At 47.4% G+C, this 11,697-nt stretch overlaps 1 protein-coding gene across 1 annotated transcript in view; it reads left to right on the forward strand.

Moving 5' to 3' along the window:
• The first annotated feature begins 10,287 nt into the window (after nucleotides 1–10,287).
• The window catches only part of dzank1 (double zinc ribbon and ankyrin repeat domains 1), a 15,704-nt gene continuing 14,294 nt past the window's right edge, over nucleotides 10,288–11,697 (forward strand). Inside the window, exons 1-2 of the mRNA XM_027276688.1 lie at nucleotides 10,288–10,422; nucleotides 10,664–10,788. Coding sequence (XP_027132489.1) covers nucleotides 10,680–10,788 — 109 coding nt within the window. The 5' untranslated portion in view covers nucleotides 10,288–10,422; nucleotides 10,664–10,679. The remainder of the gene's footprint in view (nucleotides 10,423–10,663; nucleotides 10,789–11,697) is intronic.

Consider the following 11,697-nt stretch of genomic DNA (forward strand, 5'->3'; position numbering starts at 1 on the left):
CTGAAAGAAAGATAATTTATACCCGAGACCTTAAATATGTGTCATCGGGGCTCCGGATGGAGATGATTTCTCCTCCGTGAAGATGTGTTCTCGGCTGCCTGACGGCGGGGGATAGGTATCTACCATACATGACAGAGGGTGTTCCGGGCACTTAGAATCATGGGCTCAAAGGGCTGCCAAATGCAGATAGTTGCATCCCCTGAGAAGGGACAATGGATGTTCCCGTCCTGAAGATGTTTTTCCTCCTGAAGATGTTCGCCCTCCTGAAGATTTGTTCCTCGCTGAAATGTTTTCCTTCCTCCTGAAGAAATGTCTCCTCCTGAGATGTTCTCCTCCTGAGATGTCTCCTCCTGAAGATGTTCTCCTTAGTTCCTCCTCCTGAAGATGTTTCTCCTCCTGAGATGTTCTTCCTCCTGAAGATGTTTCTCCCTATGCCTCGAGATGTTTTCCTCCTGAAAATGTTTCCTCCTGGAAGATGTTCTCCCCTGAAGATGTTCCCTCCTTCGAAGATGTTCTCCTCCTAAGGATGTTCTCCTCGAGGATGTTCTCCTCCTGAGATGTTTCTCCGCCTGAGATTGTTCCCCCCTGAGAGGTTCTCCTCCTGAAGAGGTCCGTTCTCCTCCTGAGATGTTTTCCTCCTGAAGATGTTTCCGCCTGAAGATGTTCTCCTCCTGAAGATGTTTTCCTGAGATCTCTCCGAGATGTTCTCTCCCTCCTCCTGAAGATAGGCGGGGGTGGGGTGGGGGGGGGGGGTGGGTGGGCGCGCACCGGCCGGGGCGGCGGGACGGTGGCGGGAGGTGGGGGGGGTAGGGGAGGGCCGCTGCATGTGCGGAAACTCAGGATCCCGGAGGGGGCACAGGAACAAGACTCGGGGGACAGACCACACACAGTGCCACCACCTGACAACCACTCAAACTCACACCACACAACTACACCCACACCCATCACACCACAAATTCCCCCATTTTCACACACACACCCACACCCTACCATCAACCACACACACACAACATCAGTTTAATCACACGTTCACACGCCAGAACCTTATTTGCTCCTTTGTGTGTGCCCCTCGTACGTGTGGTGTGTTTGCAGTACCTGTTCCTCCTTCAGCAGGAGGCAGTCTTCATGCTCAGCTAACATAACCCACAGGAAACCCGTTTGCACGCCTAACAGCTGATTGCAAAAGAACCCCGAGCATTCTAACGGATTCCAGAAGGACGAGAACTGGACACAGAGAAAAATGGTACGATGACAACACGTCCCCCCCCCGTCTGTGTTAAAAGACTATACAGAAAACCTATCTCTGTACCCGCTCTTACGGTCCCGTTTTGCCCCTAGTCTCAGCATCGGTATTTGGTTGAAGATGCGTCAAATAGAGAGGGGAAGGACGCAAAAGGAGGGCGAGACGTATGTGTATCGCTTGTGCCGAGCAGATGATCAGTATCCCTCTGCTCTACTCTATAGCGTATATCTATATATCTTCTAATAAATCTGTAAACCTCCTCTCTCATTGTCTTTTATATTTATCAGCATCGTCAATAATCTAAACTTCCTGAACTGGAGTTTTTCTTGGCACGCCACCGGTCTTTTCTCCAGCAGGTTCTCGTGGATCGTGGGCTCTGATGCCATTTCTTTCCCCTGTCCGGTCTCTGCCATGACCCCTGCGTCATTACTACATCTACCTTACCTCCTGTCATTATTGCCGCATATCTGCCTATCTTGTACCAAATCATTTTATCCGGTTCCTTGTAATTCATTGTCTAATTTTATCTTAGTCATTGTAATTTTGTCATTCGCATTTTATCAGTCACCTTGTAATTCATTGTCACTTTTATCATTCTTTATTGTTCTTCTATCTTGTCATTTTATTCATCGTCACATTGTTAATTCCTTGTCATTTTACTCATGGTTCCATTATTTTAATTTCATTTGTTCATTTTTTTATATTGTTCATTGTACAATATGTTTGTGTTGACCTTTGTTCTGTACACGTGCCATCATTGCACGTCTGTCCGTCTGGGAGAGGTGATCCCCTCCTCTGTGCTCCTTCCTGATGTTCTTCCACCCTTTTTTTCTCCTGTTAAAGGGTTTTCTGTGGGAAAGTCTTTCCTTCCCCTGTGCATAATCCGAGGGTCTCAAGGACAGAGCTTGGGTCATCCCCTGTAACAGATTGCCTAAAGCCTCAGGAGGAAAATGGGACATTTTGTGACCCTTTGCGGCTCCGTCACAATTATGAAACATCTGATTTCGAATTTGATTAACCCAGACAGACAGGTTAAAGACAGACAGCGTTATAAAAGACAGATCAGGTTAACGAGACCATTCGGCATTTCCCCGTTTACGCAGGGAAAAGTCGGTCTCTCGTCTGATCGTGACGTCTCCGTGTTCGCTCAGCTGCTTCAACACGCCTGAACTCTGACAGACAGGTAACAGACAGACAAAAGGTTAACAGACCGGTTAACAACAGACAGGTTAAGAGACAGGCTTAAACAGACAGACGGACACGGATCCCCACTGGTAAGAGCAGGTTAAACTAGCCCCCCTCCAGATCAGCACACGGTTAAAATCATTGACAGCCATCACCGGACAGGGTTTACAGACCCAGACGGTGTCAATTTCCAGCACAGACAGACGGCCCGTTAACAGACCGATCCAACACCAGTTGTCTAACAGGACGTACTCCCCAGACAGCCGTTCCACACCAGATTCAGTACATGTTGTTTTTATAGAATTACAGGTTAAGAGACAGGGTTAACTACGACAGACCGGTTAAGCGTCACAGTGTACTTTCCGTGACTTTTTTTTTATTTTGATTTTTCCGACAGGTACAGTCCCCCCTTTTTGTTAACAGATCAGCGTTAACAGACAACAGGTTAGATGACCGGTTAACAGCAGACCAGACAGGTCTAAGAGAAGGTTAACCGACATTTTCCACAAGGCTCTACAGCGCCCGCAGGTTAACCGACAGACAAGACTAGTGTCCTTGAACATGACAGACGGTGTTACCTTAGCACAGACAGACTGGTTATTACCCCGACCGACATTTGAACAGCTGCTTACTTCCGTCCGGTTTGCCACGGTCCGTCCTCGGCTCCTGACGCGAACACTAACAAAGGTACATGAAGCCTTAAAGTGATGTTAGTTTGTTGCTGAGGCTGTGAGTGTGTCCTGACAGGTTAAGACAGACCCCAGCGTTACACAGGACCAGACCGGTAACAGAAGACATTGCAGGGTCTGACACACCACCTGGAGGCCTCCGTGAAGACAACCAGCGAGTTCTCCAGCAAGCACACGATTGTTCTTAGTTTTTTTTAGTGACCGCTTCCCTGGAATGTGGAAGTACAGGACGGACAAAACATGCATGAAGGACATCAGAGACTCCGACAGGGCGGCCCGCTGTTCTGCCAGTCTCTTTAACAGAGCTAAACCTGGGGTCCAACATGTTCATCGTCCGCAGGTGCCCGTGGATACCCCTCGGGCTGATGGGAAATGTAGTGTGACGTTTTCCCTGTTAAATCCTTCCAACCTCCCTGTTCTTTATCCCTTCGCCTTTCCCCCACGCCACCCCACCCACAGACCCGCACGTTACTCTTTTTAAGATTTTTGTTCCCTCCGCCCCCCCTTCCCCCCCCCCCCTTCTCCCCCTCGGGGTTTCTTGTCTCCCTTTTGCTCCGACCGCACGGAACGCATTTTCCTCACCTCTTGATATTCCTCGCTGTCTTGGGCTCTTTAAGGCACAGAGTCTGGTCCTCCAGGACCAGACCCTGTGCTCTCAATCCGGCACCCAGCTGCGCGTCCTAAGGACAGGAAGGTCTAAGGACAGAAGGTCTAAGGACAGAGGCCTCTAAGGACCCCCCAGAGGCCTCTACAGGCTTACCAGAATGTTCTCCCCAAGACTACCCCCCGAAGTTGTTTCTAAGGCAGAAGTCTATAAGGACAGAGGCTCTAAGGACAGCGTCTAATTTGCACATTTCGCCCCATCAGGTCTAAGGACAGGATTGCTTCAGGACAGAGGGTCTAAGTTTGCACAGATTGTTGACCTCAAGGCAGAAGGTCCTAGGACAGCGGCTCTTCTTAAGGACAGATTTAGGTCTAAAATTGGACAGAGGTTGTCTCCCACAGCGCCACCTCCAGCGGGTCTTCTACGTGTTTTACAGATAGTGTTAGTAAGGACAAAGAGGGTTATAGGACAGAGGCTCTAATGGACAGAGGTGTCTAAGGACACTTGAGGCTTCTAAGGACAGAAGGTCTAAGGGCCAGTTAGGGTCTAAGGACCGATGCTCTAAGGACAGAGGTCTAATGGACAGACGGGCTTCTATTAGGACAGAGGCCTCTAACGGACACGAAGGTCTACGGACCAGGGCTCTAACGGACAGAAGGTCTAAGGACAGAGGCTCTAAGGACAGACGGTCTAAGGACAGATAGGTCTAAGGACATTGAGGCTATAAGGACAGCGGCTCTCATCATTTTGGTCATGAAGCCCCGCTCTCAGGACCCCCAGAGGGTCTAAGGACAGCAGGCTCAGGACAGACGGCTCCTAACGGACAGAAGGGTTCTAACGGCAGTCAAGGTCTAAGGGTCATTGAGGGTCTCAACGCGACAGAAGGTTAGGACCGCGGGTCTCTAAGGACAGAAGGTCTCAGGACCACGATGCCCTCTAATGACTAGAAGGTCTACCAAGGATCCTGCGGGTCTACGGGACCGAAAGTCTTGCGGACACGGGTCTAAGGACAGATAGGTCTAAGGACAGATCTTCTAAGGACAGAGGGTCTAAGGACGAGGGTCTAAGGGGACAGAGGCTCTAAGGTGACAGCGGGTCTAAGGACAGAGGTTAAGGACAGAAGGTCTAAAAGGACCGAGGGTCTTTAAGGACAGAGGCTCTACAGGACAGAGGTCTAAGTTGACAGAGCGCCTCTAGGGAACAGAAGGTTACGGACAGTTAAGTCTAAGCGACGATAGGTGTCCTATTCCTGCACAGACTGTTAGAGTTCTCAGATGAAACATGACTTTGTTACTCTGCTGTACATATAACAAAGTTGCATGTTGTGATTTTTGCTGTGATTTGGATGTGATTTGATGTGATGTGATGTGATTGATTGATGTGATTTGCGGTGATTGGTGATGTGATGTGATTTGTGTGCTGTTTGATGGATTTGATGTGACTTTGTAGTGATTTTGGATCTGTGATGTGATTTGATGTGAGTGATGTGATTTGATGTGATGTGATTTGATTGTGATTTGATGTGATTTTCTTGACTCTTTCTTGTTGAGTGATGTTTTTCGATTGATGTCGATCTGATTTGATGTGATTTGCATGTGTATTCCCCCTTTTTGTGATGTGATTTTTTGCTTTATGTGATTTTATGTGATTTGTGATTGTTCCCTGGCATTTTTGATGTGATTTGATGTGATGTGATGTCCATTTGATGTGATTTGATGATGATTTGATGTGATTTGATGTTGATGTGATGTTTTTTTTTTTGATTTGCATGTGCATTGGTGTTGTATTTGATTTTCCGGTGATTCTGATGTATCGTGATTGTGATTTGATGTGAGTGTACGTGATTTGATGTGACTTTGCTTATGTTGATGTGAGTGATTTGATGTGATGTGCTGTGAGTGATTTTGATGTAATTGATTACCTGCTGGTCGCTCTGCAGGAAGTTCTCCCGTTCTCGTCCTTGTTTGAATCCACAAGTTCAACCGTGAAAAACCTTTGTCACTAGCGGACGCTCTCTCTGCCATCACTGCAGAGCGTTGACCAGACAGAGAGACGGACGGGTCGGACACGAACAGCCCGCAGTTCTATAGAACAACCTGGGGACCCAGAAGTTCGATGATGAAGGTGAGCCGTTACCTGGTGACAGCCACCGCTCTGGACAGGACACTCGACAGCGGGCCAGCAGATTGGCTGGTTTTTCCGTTACCTTCCTGTGCTGCCCTGGCCTGATCCCCCCGATGCACCTCACCGGCCTCCGATCCATCCCAGCAGTGTAGATTTACCGACTTCAGCACACCTGGGAGCTCTGCAGAGGGACATGTTTACATCCTGGCTGTTCAACATCCGCCCTTAAGTTTTTCCCCCACACCTGTAAGTTAACCATTTTCAGTTTCCCAACCGGTACATTGTATATACCGTGTCAGTACACTGTCTGGTATCAAGTCAGTATCACGTGCTCCTGCTCCACACCTGTCAGTACACCTGTTCTTTCACATGTCAGTCTACAGTGTTCTGTAACACCTGTCCCAGTACCACCTGTCTGTCCCTTCATTTTTCCCTGTCTGTACACCTGTTCTGTGTCACCTGCTCGGTTACACCTGTGGTTCCACCTGTCAGTATTCACCTGTTCTTTATCAGTGCGTCAGCTTAACACGTGCTCTGTACACCTGTCAGTACACCTGTCTGTTACAAACCTGTCTGTTTACCACCGCTGTACTGTTGTACACACTGTCTGTATCACCGTCTGTTACACCTGTCTGTACACTGCCCGTCTGTCACTGCAGTACACCTGTCTTACACCTGTCAGTCACATGCTGTCGACACCTGTCTGCTTTCACCGTGAGTACACCCTGCGTCCTGTAGCACCTGTCAGTACAACCTGTGCTTACAATCCTGTCGCTTCCCTGTCGTTCACCTACCTGTACTGTCGTCACCTCTTACTCTTCGTACACCTGTCTGTAACACCTGTCAGTACACCTGTTGTTACCACCTGTCAGTCCACTCGTCTGTTTACAACCGTTCCCGTGATTTTATGTTTTTCACCATGTCTGTACCACCACTAACCACTGTCAGTAACACCTGTCAAGTTCACTGCAGTACACTGTCTGTACACCTACGTCTGTTCCACTGTCCTTCGTTACCTGCCGTTACACCGTGTTACTGTTGTACACCCTGTCTGTTACATAACTGTTGACCTCACCTGTCTGTACAACATCTGTCTGTACACCCTGGTTGTACCTGTCTGCTACACCCTGTCTGTTCACCGTTGTACATGTGTCTGTACACCTGTTTGTTCATGCAGTCCGTCTAGTACACCTGTGTTTCCTGTTGCTCACCTCCGCATATCTGTTTACACCGTCTGTTCACCTGTCCTGTACCACTTCCCTACACCTGTCTGTTCACCTGTCTGTCAGCCGTCATTATCACATGTCTGCTACAACGTGTCAGTACATGTCTGTAATTCGACTGTGTACACATGTCTGTTACACCCTGTCTAGTACCCACCTGTCTGACCCCTTACCACTGGTCTGTACCACCACCTGTCTGTCAACCTGTCTTTACACCTGTCTCTTCACCTGTCACCATGTTCTAATTGTTAATCATACAGATTATATATTTTTATGTTTGACCTAGCTGTTGACTCCAGGTTTGACAGGTTGACCTGACTGTGGAATGGATCGGTGGACACACAGGTGATCTGTCGTTACCGACCTGGTTATGGACACGGTGTTGCTGGTGTCGATGTGCATCTGCTCTGTGCGTTGCAGGTGGATGATGGGAATGATGAGATGAGTCGGACACTGTCCTGCCTGTCACCTGCACCCGCACGACTGTTCAAATCTGTCAATCAATCATCCATCATCATTCAGTCAGTTACACGGGGCTGAGCACGTATCAATACTCCGTAAAGTAACTGATACGTAATACGTACTTGATTGTTCTCTTCATCAAATACGTCACGTAGCTGACGGTTACGTCATGACGTTGTTTGATTCCTCGGCCGATCAACCTCGTGTTAGAACCCCGTGACGTTGCTCACTGCGTCATGCATTGTATGTAAATATTCGATGACATTATTGATCTTCTTACGTCGCGCAGATTAGAATTGATTCACGGCGACGTCTCCACGAAGCCCGTCTGTGTACGACGCTGTCACCTGGCATAACCTGCTCTGCATCCGCGCCATGCGCTCCCGTTTCAAACCGTTCAAACGGGTCGACCCGCCGCGCCGGACTGTAACACACACCCAACCGTCAATAGCATATTACTATTACCATATTTAATTATACCATAAACTTTAAATGATCCGTCCAACAAGTTCAGTCCACGTGTTTCGATGCGCCCACATCATATATTAATATAAGGAACTACGAGGAATCAACACACAGTTATCTATTATTTATCATTTACTTTATACTTATTTATCATTATTTATAATTTATGTTCATTTTTTTTTTCTTCTTTTTTTCTTCTTTATACTAATTTAACATGATTTATATTATTATTATAATTATTTATTTATTTTCCTTCCGGCAGATTTCAGGACCACCCCGGGCGACAACGAACTTTTAAGGACCCCTGAAAAACACTAGCATTGACTGTTTTTAGCGACACGACTCCCCAGCCCCCCACAGAGACCGACAGACCAGAGAGCCACGAGAGACCAGACAGACAGACAGAACAGACAGCCAGGACAGTACAGAAGCACAAGACGACAGAGAGCACAGAGATAAGACAGACAGAGAGACCAAGAGACAGAGAGGACGAAAGGAAGATGAGTACCCCAGAAAGCCCAGAGAGAGACAGATTTTTGATTGCCACTACAGACAGGTTTTGAAATCTTTCTGACTCCGTTAATAATGGCTTGGAAGTTCTTATAAGTGAACAGAAGGAGACCACAAAACGTCGGAGCTAGCCGCGAGATCGAGAACAGTTGACGACCGAGCTGGTGTGTTTGTGTGGTGTGTGTGTGCTGTGTGTGTGTGTGTGTTTGTTGTGCCCCTGTGTGTGTGTGCGTTGTGTGCGTCTTGTATCTGTGTTCCCCGTGTGTGTAGCTGTGCATGGTTGTTGCCTGTGTGTGTTATATGTATATGTTGTGTGTTGTGTGTGTCTGTGTGTGGTTTGTGTGTGTTCAAATGTGTGTGCCTTCTGCCTTTTCTTTTTCTTTCTGGCCTTTTCCCTGTTTTTCGTCCTCTTCGGCCTCTTTCCTGTTTGTTGTGTATCTGTTGTTGTGTGTTTATACTGTGTATGTGTGTGTGTGTGGTGTGTATATGTATATTTGTGTGTTGTTATGTGCCTTCCTTGTGTTCTCTGTGCTGTTTTTTCCATCTTTTCCCCCCCCTTGTTTTTTTCCTCTTTGCTCTCCTCTCTCTGTGCCAGTGCTTGCCTGTGTGTATCTTGTCTCTGTGTTGCCTTTTCTCTATCGTGTTTGTGTGGTCTGTGCTGTGTCTCTGTCCTCTGTGTTGTCTCTGTGTGTTTGTGTGTGTGTGTGTCTCGTCTTCTGTGCTGTCTCTGTTGTGTGTGTGTGTGTGTGTGTGTTGTGTCTCTCGCGTCTCTGTGTTGTCTCGTGTGTTGTGTTGTTACGCTCTCTTCTGTCTCTTGTGTGTCTCTGTCTCTGTGGTCTCTGTGTGTGTCTCTGCGTCTGCTCCTGTCCCTCGCATGCGAGTCTGGAGTCATAGAAGGTCCGAGAGTCCTGCACACTTCGGCAGATGGAGGACGACTTCTTGTATAGAGCATGTGTGGTCCTCAGTCCAGTTTGTTGTTGGGTAACACCATGAATCCCGAGGCAAGATGTCCACCGCTGTGAAGTGAGCATTGTCTCCTCCTGAAGATGTTCTCTTCCTGAAGATGTCTCCTCCTGAAGATGTTCTCCTCCTGAGATGTTTTCCTCCTGAGATGTTTTCCTCACTGAAGATGTTCTCCTCCTGAAGATGTTCTCCTCCTGAGATGTTCTCCTCCTGAAGATTTTTCTCCTCGGAAGAGTTCTCTTCCTGAAGATGTTCTCCTCCTGCGTGTTCTCCTCCTGAAGAGGTCCTCGTTCTCTCCTGAAGATGTCTGTCTCCTCCTGAAGAATGTTTTCCTCCTGAGCAGTTCTCCTCCTTGAAGATGTGATGTTTTCCTCCTGAGATGTTCTCCTCCTGAGATGTTCTCCTCTGAAGATATTTCTCCTCCTGAAGATTTGGTCTCCTCTGAGAGTTTTCCTCCTGAGATATTTCTCCTCCTGAAGATGCTCTCCTCCTGAAGATGTCTCCTCCGGAAGATGTTTCTCCTCCTGAAGATGCTCTCCTCCTGAAGATGTTCTCCTACCTGAGATAGTTCTCTCCTGAAGTTTTCCCCCTTTAAATAATTATAAATAAATGATAAATAATTATAAATAAATGATAAATAATTATAAATAAATGATAAATAATTATAACATTTGTTTGATGTCCTCGTATGTTTCTTATATTAAATATGAATGAGGCCATAACACGTGGACTGAACCTTGTTGGACGGATCATTTAATGTATTGTATTAATTAAATTATGTAATATTAATATTCTTATTGACGGTTTGTGTGTTTACAGTCCGGCGCGGCGGGTCGACCCGTTGAACGGGTTTGAAACGAGCGCATGCGCGGTGCAGAGCAGGTTGCCATGGTGACAGCGTCGTACACAGACGGGCTCGTGAGACGTCGCGTGAATCATCTGATCTGCTCTGACGTAAGAAGATCAATAATTCGATATTACATCAATGCATGCGCAGTGACGTCACTGTTCTACACGAGGGTTGTCTCGAGGAATCAAACAAACGTCATGACGTAACCGTCAGAGCTACGTGACGTATTTTATGAGAGAAACAATCAAAGTAACTAGTTACGTTACAGTTACTTTACTGGAGTATTTACGTGCTCAGCCCGTTATACTGACTGATTGACTGATTGATTGATTGATTGATTGACAGATTGACAGTCGTCGTCATGACAGCAGGAGCAGTGTCCGCCCCTCTCATCATTCCCATCATCCACCTGCAGACGCACAGAGCCAAGAACCACATCGACACCAGCACACCTGTGTCCATCCAGTCAGGTACGACAGATCACCTGTGTGTCCCCGATCCATTCATCAGGTCACATCACCTGTCACCTGGAGTCAACAGCTATCCATACAAATATTCTAATCTGTATTGATTAACATTAACATGGTGACAGGTGAACAGACAGGTGTACAGACAGGTGAACAGACAGGTGTGTGTACAGACAGATGTGTGTACAGGGAGGTGTACAGACAGATGTGTGTACAGACAGGTGAACAGACAGGTGTACAGACAGGTGAACAGACAGGTGTACTGACAGGTGTACAGACATGTGTACTGACAGGTGAACAGACAGGTGTACAGACAGGTGTACTGACAGGTGAACAGACAGGTGTACAGACAGATGTGTGTACAGACAGGTGAACAGACAGGTAAACAGACAGGTGTACAGACACGTGTACTGACATGTGAACAAACAGGTGTACAGACACATGTACTGACAGGTGAACAGACAGGTGTACAGACAGGTGAACAGACAGGTGTACAGACAGATGTGTGTACAGACAGGTGAACAGGTAAACAGACAGGTTAACAGACAGGTGTACAAACAGGTGTACAGACAGGTGAACAGACAGGTGAACAGACAGGTGAACAGACAGGTGTACAGACAGGTGTACTGACAGGTGAACTGACAGGTGTACTGACAGGTGTACAGACAGGTGTACTCACAGGTGAACAGACAGGTGTACAGACAGGTGTACTGACAGGTGTACTGACAGGTGTACAGACAGGTGTACAGACAGGTGAACAGACAGGTGTACTGACAGGTGAACAGACAGGTGAACAGACAGGTGTACTGACAGGTGTACAGACAGGTGTACTGACAGGTGTACAGACAGGTGTACTGACAGGTGTACAGACAGGTGAACAGACAGGTGTACAGACAGGTGTACAGACAGGTG

Source organism: Larimichthys crocea, unplaced genomic scaffold, assembly GCF_000972845.2.
Source record: "Larimichthys crocea isolate SSNF unplaced genomic scaffold, L_crocea_2.0 scaffold532, whole genome shotgun sequence".
Taxonomy (NCBI): domain Eukaryota; kingdom Metazoa; phylum Chordata; class Actinopteri; family Sciaenidae; genus Larimichthys; species Larimichthys crocea.